Below are 26,894 nucleotides of genomic sequence, written 5' to 3' on the forward strand. Positions count from 1 at the left end.
TATCCTGAGGCTTACTGATTAAAATAGAAGTAAAAGGAATGGAAAACAACATCAAACTAAACTAATGAGTGAAAGTTAATATATCTAAGTTATGTGATTTCATCTATTAAAACGTTAAGATATGAAATAAAAATTCTATTACATTTTTGTTTGAATTAAAGTAAAATAAAACATATTTACTTTATTAAACTAATAGTCCTTTTTATGTTTTATTTATATAAATATATATAAATTTGTTGTGTAAAGAGAGAGTTTGTGATAATGGATGTAACACCTAGGAAGAGGGCTGTTGTAATCGCTTTATATGAAAAACACCTCCACAGCTCAATCAGCTATATCGGTCAGATATAAGGTGAGTTTAAGTTTGAATAATAAAATTTTTAAATTGAAAAATTAAACTCGTTCAGTATTACCTAAATGTAAAGAAATTGTGGGAGGAAATGGACTGACCTTTCAAGAGATGCATTTTTTGATAAGAAAAAGTAATGTAGATCCTCAAAAAACCAGTTTTAACCATTAAAAAGTTCTTGGAGAAACCGAAGTCAAAGTACATGACTCGACAGTTCATCCGCAGATTATTGGAAACTGATGAGAGGGTTGGTAGACCAGTGAAAAAAAGCAACCATTAACATTTGCAATGATGAAAAAATGTCATGAATGGTCTAGAGAATACAAAAGTTTGACTCAGGAAAACTGAAGAAATATATTATTTTCTGATGAATCCCAATTTTATGTTCAGAGGTTAAGAATACAGCACATATGAAGAGCTGATGATGAACAGCAAAGTCCAAAACATATCCACCAAAATGTAAAACGAATGGCGAAAAATGGAAAACAATATTTTAGGGTTATTTTTCATTTAATGGTGTGGGAACGATCGTGGCTTGTATGATGAATAGTGAAAAATATTTATCATTACCAGGCCAAGAGTGTTACCAGAGTTGACAAAAACTTCAGCATCATGGATGAAGTTTTGTTAAGTTTTGGAAACATGCGAGATGTTAGCAAGATATCACGATCTTGCTAAAAGGCGAGGTTCATTTGACTGAAACCCTGTAATTTAAAATTATTTTCCTTCTTGCCAGAAAGGTTTACCCTTTCAACTATTTTGGTCCTAAATTCAATTCCTCAAACAACATCCATCCAATTCCTTCTTGGGTGAACAACATTTCTGATCTTTAGTGGTTTACACTGCAAGACTTCCCTTTGAATTCTTTCTGGTGATATTTTTTACACAAGCTCCTTTCACTGTTTCATGTATTCTCTAGCCCATTCATTTAAAAAGTGGACACCAACTTCCACAGTTCTGGAGCTTGGAATTTGCTTTACTCTTTCTTACCCAAGCTTCATATCCATATGTCAGCATAGGAACTACCATTGTTCTGAAGATATTTTAATTTTGTGCCTTTTATAACTTTAATCTTTAGGGTGCAATTTATTCTTTTATTGATCTATTATATGTAACAGTACAATTCAAATAAAAAACAGACATCTGCTCTAGCATTTCATTTCACAACTTGGTAACAAACATGTTTTGTGATCTGGTAACAGATATTCTTGGTTATATATACGTTTCACAGGAAAACCTACACGGTTTCCCTGTGAAAAATATTTGAATTTTATGGATAAATTAGCACAAACTACCTCAATTTTACAGGATAAATAAAATATATGTGACCTTAGTAGCAGATAAATCAATAGCATCAACTTCAGTTTTATCCAACTTTTTTATTGATACTTCACCAGCTGAAGTCAAATCAAGTTGAATATGTTGTGGCAACCATGAATGTGAGCAATACAGATGGCTTGGACTCGGATTATTATTGCTAGTCGAGTTATTACCAACACTACTATCTGAAACAAAAACATATTTTAAAAAGAAATCATTTTACATAACAGATGTCCCAACAAGAACATCGGATCTGAACTGGATTCCGTTGTTTTGTTTTTGGGTATGTAGCGCTAATCTTATAAGTTCTTTTATATACTTTTGTTGCAGTTAGTTGTAATAGAACCCTGTAAAAATTTTATAAAATTTGTAACAAGGAAGATGAGTGTTACACAGAGACAATCTTAACCTTTATTATCAAAATATAAACAATGAGACAACAATCTGTTGGCAAAACAAGAAATTTGAAGCAATAGGTTACACTACAAACTAAAGACTACAGATCTTTTGTTCTAACCAGTCTATTGAAAACATTGTCAGTAATGTAAGACTAACAACATCCATTTGTTGTCATTCACAAAAACTGGGCATTACAAGAAGTTTGTCAAGTAAATTCTTGTGAAAGAACTCCATTTGCACTTGCACAAAATTCATCAACTGATTGCTTGCAACAGAGATAATTTGTTGAACAGGTAAAAATGTGGATAACAATTTTTCAAAAAATCAACTTTAGTGATAAAGTACATTTCCACTTGAGTAGTGGAAACAAAACGAGTCACGAGAATGAGTTTGGTAAAAATTTTGGGCTGGTAGAGAAATCTGATATATTTTTTGTCAAGATGGAAATGTAAATACTATGGCAATGAACGAGAACAGTACTTACAAGCTTTATATGACCTTATCTAAATGGTATGGATGTTGAACAGTTTGTGATCCCAGCAAAATGGTGCAGCCTGCTACACTGCCGATGAGATGATACTTTGTTGCATGAGAAATAAATACGCCAAGTTTCCTTGTGTGTAATGGCCAGCAACGACATTTAACCTTTTTTTCTTTTTCCTGTTTAGCCTCCGGTAACTACTGTTTAGATAATTTTTCAGAGGATGAATGAGGATGATATGTATGAGTGTAAATGAGGTGTAGTCTTGTACATTCTCAGTTCAACCATTCCTGAGATGTGTGGTTAATTGAAACCCAACCACCAAAGAACACCGGTATCCACGATCTAGTATTCAAATCCGTGTAAAAATAACTGGCTTTACTAGGACTTGAACGCTGGTTTCGACTTCCAAATCAGCTGATTTGAGAAGACGCGTTCACCACTAGACCAACCCGGTGGGTTAACGACATTTAACCTGACGCTGTGCTACCGTGTTAAAAACCACCAGAATCGGAAAAGAAGGAATTTCTTCCTTTGCAGGTTTAGGAAATTGCAGGTTTATGAAAATAAACCATTAACCTTACACCTCAAGAGATCTGTCACAAATCTGATGTGTAAATGGCCAAATTAAGGAGTAAGACTGTGAAAAAGTCATCACGAATTTTATCGATAGAGTGACTAGGTGAAAAGAAAATTTGCAGGGGCATTTACCAGTTAATTACTTTTCATACTTGAATTGCAAAAGTATCTTTTGTAATGATAACATACATTTTTCATAAAAATGTATGGCGTTTCATGAAAATAAAATAATTGATGCACCCAATTATATCCAGCATTCTTATTGGAACACCTTTCTCACACAGTATTTAAAATTTATTTATTAATTTCAAAAGTATATATATATATATATATATATAAGATCAGTTCAAAAAATCATTAAACTGTTATTACATAAATTTGTTAGGACTTACCTGGAAGCTATTGGTTCTTATTACATTCAAAGTAATCTCCTCCTTTAATGATACATTTTCCCAACAATGTTTTCACTTCAGTAGTCTTTCCCAACACGTTGTAAAAAGCTTCAGCTGGAATTTCTTTCAACGACATAAGCAATTTTGTTTTAATCTTTTCAGTAATATCAAAATCAGGTATTAGTTTGCGTTTAAAAAACAAAAAAAGTCAGCTCTAGTGAAGTGGAGGCCCTATCCATAGACAGGGTAAATAGAAAAAGTCATTCCATCTTTGGAACAAAACATATAGATTTAATAAAAAGAGTACAATGTCATGCTGGAGCAACCATGATTTGGAGCTTCAAAGTTCATCAGGTAACTCCTTGATGACAGTTTATTCTTTTTAAAATTTCAAAGTAGTGATGCTGGTTTATAGTTTATCCTTCAGGCATAAACTGGCAGCAATTGAAACCTGTACTGTCAAAAAACTGACAATATAAAATTAACAAGCTTATTTTGCTTTAAGAAAACCTTTTCCTATCCATGGCAAAGACTGAACTTTAGTTTTGATATTCTAGCCATAAATCCCTATTTTACTACCTATTAGGATAAAATTTAGAAACTTTTCATCATCAAAAAAATAAGTAACCAGTTCCTGATGACCTCAAAAAAAACTTTTTTGGTCTTGCAATAATAAATGGTTTTTGCTATTCATTACACAATTCCAATTTTTTTTTATATATCATGGCATGAAATTGTACTCTAAATACATAAATTTTTGTCTTTTGTTGCATGACAGAAGCCTAATAACAATTACAGTCTTTTCCTGATTTTGGATCATTACCACACCAATTGTATCAATTGAACCAATTGATATCCATTTTTAAATCGAGTACATCATTGACAATATTGAATATGTTTTAAAAAAATCATCAGTGTAACCTTGCATTAACAAATCCTGTGATCCCATAAATAAAAACCTAAAAATAAAAATCGCAAAGCATTTCAGGTTTAATTTATTTTAAATTTTCCTTGAGATATTTTTTACTAAAGTTCAAACAAAGCATGACAATAAAAAACAAAACTCTGAAAGGTAAGAAAAAAATTCTTGTTAGAAATTTCAAGATGTTTTTGTGAGTCATATAGATAAATTTATGTCTAAAATCATTCATAATATTCAATAAAATTATATGTTAAAAAAATAATAAAAATGCATTACCACTATTTTGTCCAGGATGTTTAAATCTACAACCAGGTCGTGTGCAACTAGTACCATATCGGCATGGTTTACTAGTAATCGGGCTATGACGAGTAGCTGGTGTACCATCTGCTGATGACATTTCTAACGCCTTTTTTACTAACCAATCCATTTGATTTTGCCAAAACCTTTTCTCCTAAAATTACAAAAATTTTGTTATTCATATACACAAAACAAAAAACTTCAATTATTTTTTAGCGACTTGTACAGCAATACATTCAGTAAACTACAGGATTACATTCAGTCGCCTGGATTGCATTCAGTGGGGGGGATTAAAATTAATTTCTTTACCTTCTGAAGTATGAGGAGTATGAAAATACTACTTCCTTAAATTGGGGTTTCCAAACCCCAATAGACCTATAGTCTAGGTCTAGTAGACCTATATTTTTAGGTCTACGTAGAAAATTTTGGGGCTTGAAAATCTCCAAAATTACAAGATCAATTTCACTGAAATCTAGATATGCTCTAAAACTTATCTGAAGTTGTGCATGTAAAGATTTGGTTGACTCATTCTTGAGTTATGCTCAATTTAAAGTAAAAAAAAATTGAGTGCAACAAATTAGAAGCGGGGTACAATATGATGCTGCAAGTTGGAATGTTTGTTTCTTTATCATCAGTATCTATTGTTAGCAATATTAAACCGAATTAAAAGAATATTAAAACCAAACTAAATTAACGAAAAGTCAGCTTTCTTGAGCAAGAACTGTACGAGTTTTTAATTTTACAATAAAGAAATTTAGAATAAATATGGGAGAAATTCGCCAAATTTGATAATACTATATACAGTTCAAACCTAGAAATTAAGAGATTTACATAGTAAATAGGTACAAAGAAATGTAACTTAATATTTTTGTCTAACACATGCTTTTGGTGCTTTTCATACTTATATGCATGTTTCATCACTGAAACAGATAAATAATTTTTGAAATTAAAGCCAGGTTTTAAGAGTTAAATAATTTATTGCATAATTTTTTACGGAAAAGAACATCCTATTTTTGTTTATTTGTATTAAATATTTATAAAAATAACATCATCTTCTCCTACATAGTAAAAATTTCAAATTTGATTTTAAATTTTCTGTTGCATGTCTCACCAGCACCACAATAATTTTTGAGCTTTCAAATTTTCAAATAGTTTTTGACAAAAACTTTACATTTGAGGTATCCCTCATAAGAAGCAATTGCTAACAGATCTATGACGGTGAACCAAATTTAAACAGTAATTTTCCTATTCTACGCAGCAAGCAGTTTTGTTTCGAGCTGGATGGTAGAGTGGGGGTTAATGTTTGGTGGGTTAAAGAGGAGTAACCAGCTTGGTTAACTCCTCCGCTCTGTTCTGTCGTCGGTATAGCCATGAGTGAGGCAGAGGTTCCATTGTCTGTTGCACAACGTATAACCATAAAGTTTTTAACAAATGAAAGCTTTAAACCTGTGGAAATTTTAACACATTACAAGGTACAGTTTGGGGACGCTAAACTGTCCCAGAACCAAGTGTATACATGAGCTAGACAACTAAGGGCAGGCGAGAAATTGTAGAAAATGAAAGTCATGATCGACACCCAAGGTCAAGTCTCACAGCTGAACATCTGTGCTGTTCAAGAGCTTATCAAAGGTGCTCCAGTTCACGGTTGAAAAAAATCGTATCAGAAAAGGGCAAAAACTATGGGAACGTTCAATCTACTATCACTGATCATCTTGGCTTTAGACAAGCTTGTGTTTGATGGGTTCTGAGATTATTAACTGAAAATCAAAAACAGGTAAAGTTGGAGATCTGTGAAAGACTTCTGATTCAATTTTGGGAGGACAATTTTTTTAGGACCATTGTCACATGTTATGAGACGTGGGTCCATCATCACACTCCAGAGTCAAAAATTGCAAGTAAGGAGTGGCAATGGAAGGATGAGGACTGCCCAGTGGAAGTCAAAACCCAGAAAAGTTCTTGCACCAATTTTTTTTGACTCAAGGGGAGTTTTAATCATTGATTTTCTCCACAATCAACAAACAGTAAATGTGGGTTACTATTGCCAGCTGCTAAAGTCAACAAAAGCCAACTACTGAAACAAAAGACGGGGTATGCCCGTCAGAGACATCATACTTCTCCATGATAATGCTAGGTTGCACACCACGATTTTGACAAGGGATAGATTGGAAAAAATGCACCAGGAAACCCTCAACCACCCTCCCTACAGTTCAGATTTGTACCCCTGAGACTATTTTTTGTTTTCACCCTAAAGAAAGAAAGAATCGCTTGGAGGGGAACAATAAATAAACAATGAAGATGTCAAGGAGCATGTGCGCAATTGGTCAATGACTCATCCTCAAACTTTATATGAAAAGAAACATTCAAGCTTCCAAATCATTGGCAAAAGTGTGTAGATCATGGAAGAAACTAAATGGTATCAATTGTGTATATTATTAATCAATTAAATTATTAAAAAAATATCATTTATATTTGATTCACCCTCGTAGTACCACTCATTAAACACATGAAAAAACGATAATATATCTGGGAAGATAATCCGTCTCAAAGATTATTGAATTTCCTGCTCTGTGAACAGTTCTACCAACTTACTAAATCCAGACTACGAGTACATATGCTTGCCATATTGAAATCTGAAAATTATGTTTACACCTTCTCTAATGAAGTCAGGTAGCAGTTGACAAATTAACTAAAATTCCTGCTCAGAAAATATTGACTTGAATATTTTTTAATACAACATCAAACAGACGTATGCAAGAATTATTAACAAAGTAAGGGAACTCATAACTATTCAATCATTACATGTAGAAATGTGAAATTTTGAAAAGATTCCTACATCAAAATGACTATTTTCAGTAGAGAACAACGCACCCTGTAGAAAGCCCTGTAGAAAGCACTTCAAAAATTTTAAATAAATGTGCTAGTTAATATTTTTTTCACAGCTAATTTTAAAAGTGGCTACAAGACACCCCAAGTACAAAATAATAATCTCATATAACATTTGTTTAATTTAAAATTTTTTAGCATTTCACTGTTGAGCAGTCATTTACGATATACTATTAAAGCTCTCAACTACTTCACCATTCACTCATATATGATACATTCAAATTAAATCCATTTCAAAACATTTTCAATTTTCCTTGTTTTTTATAATAGTACTGATTGATACTATTTATTTAATAACTCTACAAAGCATTCAAACCAAAACAAAATATAATAAAAAGTGTAGAATAATATTAAAAAATCGCTAATACCTGCATGTTATCCATACCGCAATTGACCGTAAGAAATGATGGAAGTACTTGTAATCTACGTGACTGTAATGTCGGTTGAAATCTTTCACACTGATCACACCAAGCCGGAGTTGTTTGTTCCGGACAAAGACTTGAACGTAAAACCTCGCAGAAACTAAATTCCCCATCTAAATTATTTATGAATAAATTAATAAACAATTTATTAATTTTGGAAATTGTAGATCTCTTTAGTATGATCAACAAATAAATATAAATATACATAGGTTAAATATTTTTAAATTCTTATTTTCTATCGATAAGAGATAGTTTTATCTTAACGATTGATTACTTTTACAATTCAAGCCGAAACGTAACAAAGCTACCCGCATAGGATTCATAAAGTAAAAGATTAAAACACATCTAATAACAAGTAATTTGAAATAAAATGTGAAAAATATTTCATAAAAAAAATAGGTTAATATAGAGAAACAGTAATTTAAATGTAAAGAAGATCAGTTTTAGTTACGAAAGATTAGGACATTTAATTCTTATAACAACTGATGTGGACTCCTGGGTGAATAATAAAATGCCAATGATTGAAAAACTAATACATTTTAGTGACAGACTCTCATGTGATTGTGTAGTTGTTTCACACATGAGAGGTGTGGCTATTAAATAACAAAACTAATGCTGAAACAGAAGAACTGCGCATGCACCAAATTTGTATGACTGACAGTTGTGTAGGGTAAAGCCTTCTCTTTCGATTGTTACCACTCCAGTTTCTGTAGACAAATTAGTCTTGCCGTGGCCTTCGTTTGAATAACATCTCTTTTTTGTTTTGCCAAAAAAAAAGTGTTTTATTAGAGCAAAGAATTGTGAAATTTCATGTGAAACTTGGAAAAACCACTACTGAAACTTATCTTTTATTAAATAAAAGTGTATGGCAATGAATGAATGTTTAACACGTGTATGGGTTGTGAGTGGTTTAAGCATTTCCAAAATGGCCAGGAAGATGTTGAAGATGATGTTCACCCGGGTCACCCTTCCTTGTCAAAAACAGATAAAAATATTGAAAAAATTGGTAATCTGATCCGATCGTCGGTTAAATATTCGTGCGATTGCCGTAACTGTAGGAACTGAAAAAGGTAAGGCAAGTTTTAACATGCAATAAGTATGCATGAAAATGTTATTTACAATTCTCACAATCAAATAAAAAGCTCATGAAAATGTTTGTTCTGACAATTTGAATGTCACTGAATATGACCCCCAAACTTCTTGGAAAGAATGAAAACATGTGATGAATCTTGGTATTTCACTTATGATCCAGAAACTAAGTGTCAATCCAAGCATTAGAAGACCCCAACTTTACCGAGAGCTAAAAAGCACGAATGAGCAAATCAAAATTCAAAGCAATGATGATTGTTTTTTTTTTTATTCGTGGGATTGTGTACCTTCACTGGATTCCTGAAGGTCAAACTATTAATCAACCCTTGACAGCCTTTTTAGCCACCTTTTTTTCAAATACATCACTCAGTTTTGAAATATTAATGATTTTATTATTTTTACCTAAAATCTATCAAATAAATTATAAAATACAAATAGGAAATAATTTTAGTTACAAATTTAATAAAATGTTTTAGAATTCAGTTTCTAGTGTGTTCTTAGAGATTCTAGTGATATTTCACTAGCTGATAAGCATTGATAGAAATGTTATCTCTTGTAAATAATTAATAATCCCTTGCATGATTCCCTTTTAAGGAAATATTTTAATTAAATCTCGCATAATAATCGGGGGTACCATCTTACCTGCTTGGCTGTAGGCATGCAGACTGGTAATTATGGGTTTAACAATTTTATGCCTGTTTTTACACAAATTTCATTTTAAGAGTTTCAGTTATATAGAAGCTGTTTATCAATCGATCTGAATAAATAAGGTGGCATTTTGCTCAAAATAAACGGCTTAAAATATTTTATTTAACAAAAAAATAATTTTATAAAACTAATATTTACAGAGGAAGCTCTACTAATGATTAAAAAATTTTAATTTTAGAATTTTCAAAAGTAAAATCTTCAAAATAATTTATTTGTTAGATGTTTTCAGGTACATATACTTCCAAATTTCATTAAAATATCTCTATCTGTTCTTATGATATAAATTTTTATTGGATAAACATAAAATGTAGAACAGAGGGCAAATAAAGTGAGATAGGACATTTATCTATGTAAAGCTTTTGTTTATTTTCATGCGCTAAATCAGCCCATTAAGTTTGGCAACTGCTGCAAAATTCAGTCAGAAAAAAATAAACAAAAAATAAAAAAAATATAAATACTGTGATATCCTTTGGTCTGATGGGTTTGAAAATCAGGTTAAAACTAGGAAATACAGAGCCAAATTTCAAAATTTTTAGTTAATGGGTTTTGAGATATTAGGTGAAAACCAATTAGAAATAACATTGAGTCTCATCCTTAATTCCAATCACATTTGGAATTTAGAATAACTCAATAACTCCTTTCATTGTTCTAAAAAGCTCAATTTTCTATGACCACTGTACAAAAGGCAAAAAAAATTCAATATGGCCAAAACTACCCCTTCCTCTTTTTTAATTTATTTTCCAAAATTTAATGCCAACAGTGCCTCATGTATAGAAATTTTTCAAGTCATTTTCAAAAAATTTATCTAGAGCCAGTCCAGAATATTAATCAAAACACAGGTCAAAATGTAGATACATCTTCAGAAATTTCTACAGACTCTTACTTTCCTGCGTAGCACTATGGGAGAGCTATAGCTTTAGAAGAGAAAGTATTGCAATTGGCCCAATTTGAGCATAAGCAGTTTTCACCGGATCTTTATATTTTGACACCTATGGGAGCCCAAAAAACACAAAATCCAGAAAGAAATGTTCACATGTACGTAGTGTCCAGTGTTTCACACCTTATATCTCCAGAACTATTCGATTGATTTTGACCAAACTTGACATGATTACTTCTAAATATGGGACATTGATGCCATAAATTTTCCAACTTAAAAGGTCAAGGGGATAAGGCTATAAAGCAAGATCATCCCCAGTATCTTGAAATTTCGTCTAATTAAGGTCTTACTTTTCTTAGGTGCATTTCTTAACAATTAAAAAATAATATTTCCAAAAAAAAATTTAGCCTAATCGCACTCTCACCCCAAAAAATGGTTTAAATAAACTTGTGGCTAAGTGGGTATAGTGCATCATTTGTACTCCTTCTCACCACAAAGAGTGCTAGTATCATTGATGTACAGCTGCTGTAATCATCTGCTATGTTTTAATGTCACAGGTGAGCAGTAGAATTAAATAAATGAATAATATTTAAAGTGTAAAAAAGTATTTAAAGTGGCTGCTAATACCGCCTAATCTGCGCGAATGAAATATGGTATGTGCATACGCTTTAGTTAAAATCGTTGAATTAAATAAACCAAAAAATTATATTCAAATAATATTTTTAATTAAGTTGTATGTGTAAGCTGTGCATCAGAAAAAAAGCCACATGACAGGAGAGTCCTACAACTGTATCATCTGCTTTTGTTTTAATGCTTTTTGGATGAGGGGTATCTAATTAAAAATCAATATTTACAACAAAAATCCCAATTATGAAATTTTGAACTGATCTATATATTTTCCTTTTTCCTATAGCTATATTATATTTCCTACGCAGGAAAATAAACTACAATTTTCACCGTAATAAACCATATCTTTTTCTGCATTAATTAATAATAATGTCTGCTTTATTAATCATACTGTAAAAAACCAATCACAAAAAAAAAATAAATGTAACTTCTTTCCCAGTAGCACACCATAACTTTGTTAATAAAAAAAAAAAAAAGTTAGAATTTTTACTTGAGTTCCTATTTATACTTAAAATAATTTAAAAAATTTCTCTGATGATATTTTAAAATAGTCATTTACTTTTTTAAATTTCTATTTAAGATTTCACAAAACGTAGACATTTTTTTAGCGTGAAATATCTGATTTAATAATACGTATCTCGTATATAGTTTCATAATTAAAATTAGTTTTAGTTAAATTACAAGAATCTCCATTAAAATTGCTGGCAATATCAGCTGTTTGTTACAAAAAAGTACAGTCTCTTCATATATGTGTACTCGCTTTGTATTTATTAGTACACAGCTGTTTCAAAGTTAAATGACTGTAGAATGCTGATTCCTATAGGTTTTTTCCAAATAAAGTAAAACTTTCAATATAATAATATAGAAATGCGCAAGGTAAGATGTATAACTCAATTTTATTAATAAATGATATGTATGATATAAATCTTTAAAGACAAACTCCTTCAAGAATTATAAATATTTTTTTGAAATATCAAGCGTACATCTCAAAGACAAGTTCATTACAAAGAGGGAAAGACAGTTATGTTGCTATACACAATTCCTTTTAATTTGTACAAAAATTGATAAACTATTATTTTTCAAAGTTTATCTTTAGAGACATAAACATGTAGACGTGCAATAGTTCTATCTAAATTATTTGAAGTAGTGTCAGCATTACTAATAGTACGCAGTGGAGTACATAATGTACCATGACACGACTGCCATCTAAGGACAAAAAATTTAAACAAGAAGGCCAGAGAAAAGGTGGTGTTATAAGGAATAATAATAGTCGTTAATTCTATAAATATTGTATGATGCTATAAAAATAAAAACAAAGTAAAAAAAGGTTACCTGAATCTTCTGGATAAATGAGATTGCAAACCAATAAACTCGACTCTCTGCTAACTTCTCGGCTACACTTTAGACATCTATGTATATGTAATTGTTTACTACCAAAAAGTCTACTGATTTCTGTTTCAGCATCCTTACTTTCCACATTAGATGATACTGTGGATCCGTCATCTGTAAGCAAAGAATAATAGAAATTAATACCTAATTATAAACAAGTACTTATCATATGAAGACCTATTTTAAAATTATATAGTACTGACACAAATAATAATAATAATAATAATAATAATAATAATACAATACCTAAAAGCGCTGCTGGAGTATAAAGTTTTTACATAAATAAGAATTTGGTACAACTTCTCACAGATGCTTAGAAAATATTTTCACACTAAACCACTAGTTTAGATAAACATAGTAAGCATACTACGAGTGGAGTTCTGAGAAATGTAGATGGGCTTTCTGCAGTTGCTATGCCCACAATTCTGCATCATTAAAACTTTTTAGTTTGTTTTAGAATCTTGGGAGAGTAAGGGAAAATAATGAAATTACTTTTATTAAAATATAGCAATTTTTAAAAAATATTATTTTTTTAATTTTGAGCAGTTTTGTTTGTGCCTTGTATGTCAATTTTTTCTATAATTTTTATGAAGAAAAATGATACTTCTTTACTGGATGAGTGTTTTATTATTTTTTTTAAATTACTTGAGAGTTGAATTAAATTTTCTATTTACTTTATTATGACACATCATAGTCGTTCAGAAAGTTCTAAGCCTAATACAGAGATGGTGCAAGTCAAATATGATCCTTTAGATGACATGCTGTGCACACTTAGTTTTACACAGATTTGAATACTAGATGGTGGATACCGGTGTTCTTTGGTGGTTGGGTTTCAATTAACCACACATCTCACAAAAGGTCAATCTGAGACTACAAATCTTGTGTTTTCTTTGTCAGGTCAAGAATTTTCTTAACGCATGTGTTATTTATAAGTATTGTAGAGTATATATATAAATTAACCTTGACCCCATTATAAAAATCTCATAATTATGAAAAAAACATCACAACAAAATTATCATTAAAACTTTGATTTCCCACTACCTGTTATAACAAGATGTAAGATTATAAAATTAGACCTGATGTAAGCGAAAATGAAGTTAATTGATATTTTCATAATACTTTAGTTTATTTTGAAAAAACAGTATCATATTTTTCTATCACAAAGTTATTATTTGACTTGTTTACTTTGTTACAGTCACCAAACTTTATTCAAAATAAATATTTTCTGGTTTATAAATTAAAGAAATATTGTTTTTATCTAATATTATCGTTATTGAGGCTATTACATTTTCTGGACTAATTGTATAAATAATAGATTTTGTTCATACTTTTCAGTTTTACCTTACTTTAAAAACACTCCTTATATTAATAAAGTTATTGACTATTAAAACTCTACACAAGAAAACATGAAAAACAAAATACTTTTTATACATTTACTACTTTTTTTATAGATGTGCTACAAATAAGTTAAACTCTCAAGCACAATGTAAAAAAAACAATGTTTAATATGACATAAAACTTTTATTTTTGTTGTAACAAAATACACCTTTAATAGTAAAAATTAGAACTACTAATTACATTTTTGGAATAATACAGATACATACAAAAACTACATTATACAATTTTAAATTGCATAGCAATCTCTCAGGAGATGATTCTATAGCCAAAAATTAAAAAAATTTCATATTATCACAACTCGGAAAACAGTTTGTTAGTGAGTTTTGGCTTAAGAAACATTTAGCCCTGTTTTCTGCTCCCTCTGTGAAATTGAACCATACTAAAATTCTTGGGGTACAAAACGAGGGGATAAATTTGCTTATTCCTTATAAATTTTGATTTAACAAATTGAATAAAGTGATTCCAGACCTCTACCTCACTTAGGTTTTAAGAAAAACGCGGTAAAACACAAAAACGTTTTTTCAGAAAATACACTTTTTTAGGTCTGGAAAAAAATAACTTTGTAAATTTAACAATAAACAAATAAAAATTTCTAGCTAACTTTGTAGAGAATTTAATTCTGAGAAAACTGATGTAAATCAATTAAAATTAAACACAACTTAGAGAAGTTCAACTTTTAATTAGAAACAAAACACACAAGACTGGATCGAAAAATGATGAAAAACAAATAGAAAACTTATGAACAGAAAAAATGAATAAAATTAAGATTTAAAAAATATAAATAAAATCACATACTTTTTGACTTTTTCTAAAAATGATTACTTGATAGTACTGCAAGCATTTCTTCAACGCAATTGCTCAACATGGCCGCCATTCTGTTCAATGCATAGTTCAGCTGGGTAGGTATAATAGCATCATTATTATTCGTAACAGTAGTTCCAGCTTCTATTATACAATGTCTCATTTTTCTTTTGCGTCAATATGAACAGAATAGAATTCATCCAACCCGAAAGGAAAAAGTCTGCTGGCAAGAAATTGGGAGATCGAAGTGGCCATTTTACAGGTCCGCTTTAACCAATCCATTGCTTACTAAATAATTCATCATATCACAACAGTAGTGAGTAGGAGCATCATTACTGAAAAACCTTATCTGCAGTCTATCTGCAAGTGGAATATCTTCCAAGAGTTCCATCAGATTTGTTTGTAAAAAATGCAAGAACCGCTCTCCATTGAGCTTTGACAATAAGAAAAAAGGAACTTTAAGATTATCACCAAGAAGACCACATAACACATTAAACAAAAAGGTGAGTTGGAATTGATTTGTAGCAGTCTCACTGGAATTTTCTTCTGCCCAAGTGTGAGTGTTTTATCATTTACAATACCATTTCTTGTAAAACAGGAATCATCAAATCTTCTACAAAGTTAACTAGAAATTTTTATTTGTTCATTGGTAAATTAACAAAGCTGTTTTATTCCAAACCTAAACAAGAGTATTTTCCGACAAAATTTTTCTGTGTTTTAGCCCATTTTTCTTAAAACTTAATTGAAATAGGGGTCTGGGAACAGTTTTATTCAATTTTTTATAGATCAAAAATCATAAAGAAGCACCAAATTAATCCCTTAATTTGTATCCGAAGGATTTTAATATGGTTTAATTTCACAGAGGAAACAGAAAGCAGGGCTAAATGTTTCACGATCTGAAACTAACCATTTTCAAACCATACAAACCATTTTCTGACCTATATTTATATGAAGTTTTTATTACTTTTGGCTATAGAATCACTTTCCAAGAGATTGCCGTGCAATTTGGAATCATCCAGTATATGAGATGTGATAAAAAATAATGAGAATATTAATTTTTATGAAAAAGAATTTATTTATTCTTCTATATCGTTATCATATCTTTTAAAGTATTCCCCAGAGTTGCAACACACTTACTCCAGTGTTTCTTTCAATCCTCAAAACATTTGTGAAAAGCATTTTTAGATGTAACTAAAAATTCACTAAGCAATTTTTTTTTTATTTCATGTATTGCTTTCACCTTTTAATATTCTCTACATCAATGGGAACAATAAAAAATCACAGGTTGCCATGTCTAGAGAATAACAGTATGTGACATTATTATGGTGTTATTTTAGGCCAAATAATAACAACTTATATTAACCCTTCACAGGCGTGATGTTTTATGGCTGTAGATGGAAGACATTTTCAACAAAAAAAATTTCATGCAGAAACTATTTAAAGTAGTTTAAAACATGATTCATGCATAAGCACAGCATATACATTGAGTTTTTGCTCAATTCTGCCACCAATCTGATTAAGAAACAATGTTTAATTATTTCACAAGAAAAAGCTCAGAGTGAAAATGGCACAAGTCTCACTGAGCACACTAGAATTTGCAAACTATAGGTGATGATTTTGGTTATGCTTTATATTGAATTCTTTTCATGAATAATAATAGAACAAGTAGTAATGTTGACACAACAATTTTTAAGAAGTAATGCACCTAGGCAGGGAATAATATAATATGGTTTTATAATAATAATAATAATATAAATATTTTTATTAATTTCCTTCTGAATTTTTGTCTCGAAAATTTGGTTTGAATTCAAACAAAGCAAGCCAAAAATGAAGTTTTGGAAGGTACAGTTTGCAAACAAATTACATAAAAATGAATGAAAAACATGAAAAAATAATGCATGCGTCTTATTACATATGCACGGTCATTGAACTCATCTGTTAACTGAAAGTAAAATGGTTCCCAATCATGTTGAATCCGGAATTCTCATCTCAAAATGATTGAAAGAACATCTCCTGTCATCTCTTGTAATTTATATGTAACTATGTGAAGACAAATAGCCAGTCATCATCGTGAAAAATCAATGTATTGTTTGCCCACATTTGTGTTCATTTTCTTTGAATTGCCTCACAAAAATGGCATATAATACTGTTTGTTAACAGTACAACATTGTGGTTAGAGATTATAATGGACAATACCATTCCAATAAAAAAAAATATATTTATATAAAATATACTAAGTCCTTAACATGTGATCAAACTCCGTGAGCTTTTTTTGATCTTGGTTCTTCAGAAAGCTTTCAATGGGATGATTGGACTTTTGTTAAAATATCATAGCTGAACACCTACATTTTGTTACCTGTTATGACATATTTGAGTAATTCTGAGTCGTTAGCATTCTTAGCAATCAATTGTTATGTAATTTTTCAACAATTTTGGAATAAATTTTCCAGCTACTTGTTTCATACCCAATACATGTAGTTTATGGCAACTTGTTTCACACTAGCCATAAGACAGTGGTATAAGAAATTCCCACCTTTTCATCTGCTTCTCTAATAGTTATTTAATTATTGATCACAGTGTCCTTTATTTTGTCGATATTTTCATCTATTAGTGATGTGTTAGGACATTCAATCCTTCTGTCATCTTCAACATCTACATGGCCTTGAAATGTTTACACCATTTATAAAAATCCCTGGTGTCAACATAACATCCTGCTAAAATCTTTTTTTAAATCTTCACTGCATTTAATTTTATTTTTAATGCAAAATTTAATAATGCAAATCCTTTGTTCTGTCATTTTCAATGACAACAAATCAAATATTTATGTCTAACACAGCTAAAAATATAGATAAACATAACAGACAGTGATGCCCTCAAATGAGAAAAAGATAAACTCAGTCGAAAAGACAGCATGCAAAATTAAAAATTTTTCTTTTTTTATTACACATCATGAATACATATATATATATATATATATATATATATATATATACATATAATGTTAGTATATATATAATTAGAATGTTAGTAGAAACCAGAAACCTTAAATATTAAATAACCTTTTAACAACTAAACATACAAAAATGAAATTTTGTAATTTTCCAACCTTGAAATGACCTATTTCAAGTTTCTTTGTTTGAGATTTTTTAGTTAGGGTTTTAGTAACCCAATGTTTTTTTTTACTTTTTTTTATCAATTCCATTTAAAAAAATGTCTCACAATCGTACCTATTACATAAAAAAATATTTTGAGTTGCCCTCACATGGAGTAGTAGTTTCTTACCAAAAGACGAATCATTTCAAGGTAGCATTTGTTAAATATAGTTCTTTTTCTATGTTTAACTGTTGAAAAGTCACTCAGGGTTCCCATAATTTATTAACATGTTATTCCTATATATTTATTTATTTTAACAACAAATAGGACAAAACAAAAGGATAACATGGGATAAAAAAGGATATGAAAAAAAGGAAACAATTTACAAACCAGCAGAAATGAAATCTAATAAAGGTGAGGAATCAATCGTGCCATCCATAACTCTACATAAAGGAATATTCCAAAACGATGTTTGTACAAATTTAGCAGGACTAAAATGCGGTTTAGCACGAATTACACCTATGAAAAAATATCAATTGTTAAAAAAAGTTAAATATTTATAAAAATTAAATTTAATTATGACAAATATTCTTATATAACCCGCCATATAGATTTATTATTTAGAATAATGAAATTAAATAATGTCTATTTTGCAGTCAGATTTATTTTACATTTAGTTTAAAACTAGCAGTAGCGATTGGATATATATAGATACTGTGAGCAATACATACCACACTGTCACTAAAGTCATTTTGTCAAGCCTTGTGAGTTTTACAATTTGGTAAATGTGAAACTGTAATTTGACATGCGCTCTGCAAAAAGTTTACTTGTGATCCTCTTTCGAGTGACAATAATATTCACTGATGGCTTGAATTCTCTGGTTTGAAACAGGCAGATATCTAAGTAAAGGGGAGAGGTATAGGATGACTGGGGGTATCTGGAGAAAATTTTGAACACGTCAGCGAGTCTTCCTATGAAGTCCTAAAAAAAAATGTCAGGAAGACAAACTGCAAACTAGTGATGCAAGTAATGACAGTGTGGAATGTTTTCAAGTAAATGCTTACATATACATTTATACTACTCACAGCTGTTTCAGGCTTTGAAGCCCACTAACTACGCTGCACATGCGACTTCACAATGAAAATGTTGCAGCACCATGATGACTTTCACGATTGTATTGTGTTCAGTGAAGAGTTAACATTATGAAAAAATGTTGACTTTCTTAATGGAAAAAATTAACACGCATAATGACCATGTATCTGGGAGAGTCAGAAAATCTCCATGAACTCTTACAATGTGAAAGGGACTCCCCAAAATTGGGAAGAAGATTGCTTTATTCCCGAGCCTTCTCAACAGGATTACACTACATGAGATCATTCAAATGACTTTTCTTGATTCTGGATTAGTCAGCATGAATTCAATGACAAAGCTTGTTGTGGTGGGTTCCAAGGTCACCCAATCTGATCACATGCAATTTTTTTTCATTTTGGTGGTATAACGTTTTATGAAGTACAGGTTTCATTTGGGATTTTTCATTTGGTGTGTGTGTGCACGCATACGTGCACATCTGTGGATTTTCCTCTGCTACCAACCGATTTACCCAATTTGTGGCACAGGAGTGAAGCAGCTGTCGCTTTCATTATTCCAGACATGCTGGTTAAAATATGGGATGAACTCTTGTATCGGTTGGATGTGTGCCACATGATGAAAGATGCTCAAATTGAACAGCTGAAGGGAAAACTGTAAGAGTTATTTTTCAATTTTAATTCATTACTGTGAGTCAAAGTAAAAGGTTGTTAAGCAGCTTTCAAACACTGATATTCGTTTTTTAACACTGCACAAAGAACTATAATTAGCTTTGAAGCTTAAAAAAATATAAAAAATGATAATAAAGTAATTAACCTGAATTTTCAGTGCGTGGTTTTCTTCTAGTCCGTGCTTGAAGCTCTATACTGGGAAAATCAGTATCCCTATAAATAAAAGCTGGTCTTGGCGCTTCTTTTTGTTTGCGTTTTCTCTCTTCTAATAACTCATAATGGATCTGATGTAAGATAAACCGGTTCCAGTTCTGTAAACACAGAAATTACAAAACTAAAGCAATGGAAGAAACATTTTGACCTGAATGAGAAAGAATTTTTCAAAACCAGCAGCAAACAAGTATTGCAGAAACAGTTGTCCTTTCAAAAAAATAAGTTAATCTCTTTAATAATAGTAAAATTGCTGCAAAGCATAAAACCTTAAAAGTATATGTAAACAGTAGACAGATCTTGAACTTTTTTTTTTGAATTTAATACACTCTGATTTAATACTAATTTATGGGCTGTACTTGTTCGCTGAAACAAACATAACAAGAGTTGCGTATTTAGATATGCTCTGTGTATAGTTCTTTCCTCAACTGTAAGATGAAAAAAAAAATCTTATTTGACAATAATACGATGCACCTCCTCACTAACATAACTCTGTGTAGGATCAGTCGAATTATATTCTTACCAACCACTGGATTCATCAGCATGGACCCAATGAAGAGCTTGTCTGTGTGGCCTCCTAGGTCATTTGATCTGACCTCATGATATTTTTCTTCAGTGTTTTATAAAGGATTTTGGGTATTGTGTGCTGCTAACAGATCCACCAGATTTGAGGCACACGACTGAAGCATCAGTCGCTTCCATTACTCTACACATGCTGGTTAAAGTATGGAATGAAGTTTCCTGGTGGTTGGATATATGCTGCATGACCAGACTCACACTGAACACTTGAAGGGAGAACAGTAGAACTTATACTTTCAATTTTATTGCGATTCATTGTTATAAGTCTTAAAGTAAAGAAATGTTAAATAGCTTTAAAACCCTGTTATTCTTTTTTGTACATACTTTTGTAAATAATTATACACTGATTTAAATACAATATTTATTTATAATTAATGATCAGCCTTTCTGTCATAGTAAAAATTGTTCATAAGTAAATTTAGTTAAGTTTCTTTTATAGAAGAAATAAAAAATACATGATTATTTCAAGATAGTTTGAGAATTATCTAAACATCAACGCTTATTCACATTACATTACATATTAAAAAAATAAAATAGAGTTAAAAAATAATCACAAAGACAGAGACATAAAAATAGTAGAAAAACTATTTATTACCTGTATAAGAGAAACAAAATTTGTTTTTTTCCTGATGTCATTACCAGAATTCTGATCAGGTAATATTAAACCAAGTGCAGTAGCTTCGTGAGCATTCCTTAACGATCGTAAAAAATTTCCAGAATGACATGGTATACCTTTAGCAACATCTAACATGTGAAACAAAAATGATAATTCACAACTTAAACAGAACTCATTATAACACAGATGTGATAATAAAACATGTCGCAGAGGTTCAAGAAAATACAGCACCTGAAAAAAGAGGAAAAAACATATTTACTAACACAAGTTAAGCTTACGACTTCCAAAATGTTAAAATAAAGATAAATCTTAAATCATCTCTACAATTTATTTACATACAATTCTTTAACAATATCAAGCTGAAACTTCATTTTAATCCTTGAACTGTTATGTTTTGAAAAACTTTGAAAACATTCTTTGTTGGATTTTTTGAAAGAAAACTAGTTTTTTTTTAATTATGTAATAACCTTTTACAGACATATATGTGGTTCAGGAGCCTGAAAATCATCTGACTGATCATTAAACTCGTGACATTTTGTGAAAATATATAATCCTACCCTTGTCATTTTTGGAAAATCTGAAGCATAATTTCTTTATTCAAACAAGCTGTACTAGCTTTTACTGTTGGCCTACTATATTACCAAAACTAATAAATAACTGACCGATCAAAAGTGTATGTATATTATCTGTAATAAAAAAATATTATGAAAATAAAGATAAAACTAAACAAAGTGATGAAATCTCATCTAACAATCAGCAAGACATTAACATTATGTTTATGTTACAGAAAACAAGGATTACCTTGTAAAAGTTATACAACATAAACATAACCAGCAAAACAACATTTTATTCAGACAACTAAACCACTGCTAGCACTAAGGGTATACTATACAACTCAAGTGCCAGATTTTTTACCATTCCCCTTTACAGCTCTAATTTGACATTGATTTTCATCTTTCAAAAAATTGAAGTAGTTGACATTTCAACAGCAATGATGAACTTATGGATGGAATCAACAAGCTGGTGTCACAGTATGATAAGTGCTTGAATTTTGACAGGAACAATGTCGAGAAGTAACATAAATATGTATAAAACTTATGTATGTAGCAAACTTTTTTCAATTTATTTTGTTTATTTTTATTACTTGACCAAAGGTTAATTTATACAATCCTTGTATAATAAAAATAAAATTATTATTTATACAAAATTAATAATTATAGAACATACCTGCAAAATAGGATTGCAATATGAATTTGGTAAAGTTGCTTCTAAACCGCTAAAACAGGTCTTATTAAACTGTGTACAGTCACAATCATCAATAACACCAGGCTTTGTAAATTTTAATTCAATTTTGCGATACCGTTTTGGTATAGCAACAAATGTACCATTACCGGTAGCCGATGATACAGTATTATTAGTTGTTACAGATGATGTAACTGAATTATTCGTTTGCTCATCTTTATTTGTTCTTGATTCACCTCCACCACCTGTATTATTCGTTGCATTCTGACCTTTACCATCTTTTACGTAACCGACCTTAAAAAGAGAAAAAAATAAAAAGTCTTAATGTAACTCTTAACAACAATTTTTTAGCAGCTTGACTAAAAAAAAAAAAAAAAAATGATAAATTATGACACCACACAATTCGTTAACTGAATTAAATCTTTTTTGCAAAAAAAAAGTAGATTTGAACAAGGCAGTAAAGCATTAATAAGAAAAGAAATCTCCTGGTCATTGATCGTAGTTTCAGAAATTAGAAAAATATTCTTTAAATTATTTATTTAAACAAGGAAGAAGAAAGCAAGAAAAAACAAAAATAGAGGATTTAAAATTTGGTGTTTTAAGAGACAATCGAATACCTTTACTAATTTAATTAAAAGCAAATAATAATACAAGATCTTTTTTTAAGTAAGTACAATTTTGACGTATATCCACTGCATGCTTCAGTGGAAACGACAACGACCACCATGGTCGTTGTCGTTTCACACATGTATACTGCTGAGTAACTACGTCTATTGGTTTCCTATGATGCCATTACTTGATTGTTAGTCTTTTTTTAGCTTCTTATGGGTGTTAGAAATGCCTACGACTTACAACAGTGCTGCTGATTGTCAAATATGTGGTATAATTTGTTTCTTAACTGTAATAGGTACGAAAGCGGCCAAAATTTATTGACAGATAAAAGGAAGTGTTCGGGGGGTAACATTATGTTCGATGGAATGGTGAAAAAATGAATTAGGGTATTTAAAGAGGGCATACATAGGTGCACGATGTGGCAAGGAGTGTGGGTGATCATTTGTCATCACTGATGACCTGGTGTAGAGTTAATTGAAAAATCAGTGAGAGTGGACAGTTTATGATTTCATTACTATATAATGAATTCTCTTTAATTTCAAGAAGTGTTGTCTAAGAGACTGTGTTGGTACACTTAAATTATTGGAATTTAAGCCACATTAGCTACCAAAAATGCTGAAAAAAAAAATCAAATGTTTAGGCAGCATTTTGAATTTCCTTACAAGACACATCAATGAAGGTGATCTATTTTTAAGCTGAATTGTTGCATGTGACGAGACATGGGCATCTCATATTACATCAGAATCAAAACAACAGTTCATGGAATTGGAACACTTAACACCTCCCAAGAATGTGAAGTTCAAGCAAACAATGTCACATACAGAAAATCATGTGACTTTGTTTTGAGATAAGATAGAGGCAGTTGCTCATTGACTTTTTGCCTCGGGGTGAAATGATAAATGGAAAAACATATTGTTGACTAAACTGCTTCAAGCAATTCAAAAAATAAGGAGAAGGAATGCTCAGTACGGGAATCGTGCTGCTTCACAAAATGTTTGGCCACATGTAGCACAATGCACACAAGATATAATCGCCAGTTGACTGGAACTAAATTGATCGCCCATTGTAGACAGGCTATATGGTGGGTGATCAATTTGTACCAAGTCACTGGCACCTGTCACTTGTTCCTGGAATTAAAGCAGCACCTCAATAGTCATCACCACAATGATGACAACAACGTTAACATAGCCGTTCAGCAATGGTTACAAACAAATAAAGCATACTTGTATATGTAAATACACACAAACGCATGCTCGCTCGCTCTCTCACCTGATTTCTGAGTCTAGTATTAGGATTTGGTGCATAACCAATAGTACCTTGCATCTTCATTGTCTGTAATATTTCTGGATCAATTGGGGGAGTTTGTCTGTAACAAGCAAAAAATACGAAAAATAAATTTAAATCATTTAAACTTAAATTAACATGAACAGGATAATACTAATTTCAAATATATAAATTATACTTCCTAATTAACGTTTTTACTGACTGTAATTTAATTTACTTTTTTACTGACTGGGCTTGGTATTTTTCACAATTCAGTCTTTCCAGCTATTTGTGTCAATGAATCAAATTTTAATATCAACAGACATTTTTTCTACATGAAAATTAATTGATTTTGGTTCAGCCTGTGTTTTATTTCTATTTTACTTCAACCATCGTTTGTAAATTTTACAAACTAAATAACAAGTATGTTTTTGTTTTTTTTTGTCTTCAGTCATTTGACTGGTTTGATGCAGCTCTCCAAGATTCCCTATCTAGTGCTAGTCATTTCATTTCGGTACACCCCCTACATCCTACATCCCTAACAATTTGTTTTACATATTCCAAACGTTGCCTGCCTACACAATTTTTTCCTTCTACCTGCCCCTCCAGTATTAAAGCGACTATTCCATGATGCCTTAATATGTGGCCTATAAGTCTGTCTCTTCTTTTAACTATATTTTTCTAAATGCTTCTTTCTTCATCGATTTGCCACAACACCTCTTCATTTGTCACTTTATCCTCTTGTCTGATTTTTAACATTCTCCTATAGCACTGCATTTCAAAAGCTTTTAATCTTTTCTTTTCAGGTACTCCTATCATCCAAGTTTCACTTCCATATAAAGCGACACTCCAAACATATACTTTCAAAAATCTTTTCCTGATATTTAAATTAATTTTTGATGTAAACAAATTATATTTCTGACTGAAAGCTTGTTTCACATGTGCTATTCATCATTTTATGTCCCTCCTGCTTCGTCCATCTTTAGTAATTCTACTTCCCAAACAACAAAATTCTTCTACCTCCATAATCTTTTCTCTTCCTATTTTCCTGTTCAGTGGTCCATCTTCATTATTTCTACTACATTTTATTACTTTCGTTTTGTTCTTTTTTATGTTCATGCAGTATTTCTTGCGTAGGACTTCATTCATGCTTTCATTGTTTCTTCTAAATCATTTTTATTCTCGGCTTTTTTTTTTTTTTTTTTTTTTTTGTCTTCAATCATTTGACTGGTTTGATGCAGCTCTCCAAGATTCTCTATCTAGTGCTAGTCGTTTCATTTCAGTATACCCTCTACATCCTACATCCCTAACAATTTATTTTACATATTCCAAACGTTGCCTGCCTACACAATTTTTTCCTTCTACCTGCCCCTCCAGTATTAAAGCGACCATTCCATGATGCCTTAATATGTGGCCTATAAGTCTGTCTCTTCTTTTAACTATATTCTTCCAAATGCTTCTTTCTTCATCTATTTGTCGCAATACCTCTTCATTTGTCACTTTATCCACCCATCTGATTTTTAACATTCTCCTATAGCACCGCATTTCAAAAGCTTCTAATCTTTTCTTATCAGATACTCCGATTGTCCAACTTTCACTTCCATATAAAGCGACACTCCAAACACTCTCGGCTAGAATTACTATATCATCAGCAAATCATAGCATCTTTATCTTTTCACCATGTACTGTTACTCTGGATCTAAAGTATGTAACTTCTTGTAAATTATATTACCCATCTTTATATTTGATTCTTAGCTATCCTCCATCTATCACACTTAATTAACTTTCTTAGTTTCCAAATAATCTTCTAACTGAATTTCCTATATAAAAATCAATCTATAACATAATTATTTCTAATCCAATCCTAGTTTAAATCAACATAATCATTTCAGAAGCTAATCAGTCTCTGAAATTTTTACTCTACCTCCAACTTTTTTTTAGTTCCTTTATTGCTTCTTCAATCTACAAAATAAAAATAATAGGGAAAAGATAAACTCTTATAATAACTTCATTTCTTCACTAATCATGACACAAACTAATGAACAAAACTAATGTTAAGGTAAATACAAAAAATGTTATAAAAAGCTAAAAATACATATTAAAAAGTTGTCATACTTTCCTGGCATAGCTTATTTGTTCTTACATAATGGAAAAATAACGATACATTAGAAATAAACAAAAAAAGTTTTAAAAATTCAAAAAATCAATGTTTTTGAACGTTGATCGGCTCCCCCATCCCCAATATGTCCCCAAACTATTTGGTTTGTTCACTTTTACTACTACTACTACTATGCCTTGACAGACATAAAAAGAATTCGGCAAAAAAAAATATGCAATAAATAAAGAGATAGCATTTGTTAATATTTTGGGAAGAAAGAATTTTAGAAGCAAATTTTTTTTAAACGACATGACAAACATGTATACATATGCTGAGTTTAATATAAAGTTTGGTTACGCTTTCAAGTTTTGAAAAGATTAATTCCAAAGAAACTATCTATCCTACCCCCTGGAGATATTCACCCCAAACATTTACCAATAAATCGCCCTATATACACAAGTCTCTGTACCAAATTTTAATAAAACATTGAA

The 26,894-nt window shown here is 30.7% G+C and overlaps 1 protein-coding gene across 2 annotated transcripts in view; it reads right to left on the reverse strand.

Moving 5' to 3' along the window:
* Positions 1-26,894, reverse strand: part of PAN2 (PAN2-PAN3 deadenylation complex catalytic subunit PAN2) — an 81,993-nt gene that overhangs the window by 21,642 nt on the left and 33,457 nt on the right. For both annotated transcript variants that reach the window (XM_075380887.1, XM_075380888.1), the window contains exons 8-15: positions 24,312-24,408; positions 22,416-22,724; positions 21,168-21,419; positions 19,929-20,094; positions 12,678-12,848; positions 7,991-8,157; positions 4,719-4,893; positions 1,679-1,854 (exon numbers count right to left, since the gene is read on the reverse strand). In XM_075380887.1, the coding sequence (XP_075237002.1) occupies positions 1,679-1,854; positions 4,719-4,893; positions 7,991-8,157; positions 12,678-12,848; positions 19,929-20,094; positions 21,168-21,419; positions 22,416-22,724; positions 24,312-24,408 (1,513 nt within the window). The remainder of the gene's footprint in view (positions 1-1,678; positions 1,855-4,718; positions 4,894-7,990; positions 8,158-12,677; positions 12,849-19,928; positions 20,095-21,167; positions 21,420-22,415; positions 22,725-24,311; positions 24,409-26,894) is intronic.

Source organism: Lycorma delicatula, chromosome 13, assembly GCF_047948215.1.
Source record: "Lycorma delicatula isolate Av1 chromosome 13, ASM4794821v1, whole genome shotgun sequence".
Taxonomy (NCBI): domain Eukaryota; kingdom Metazoa; phylum Arthropoda; class Insecta; order Hemiptera; family Fulgoridae; genus Lycorma; species Lycorma delicatula.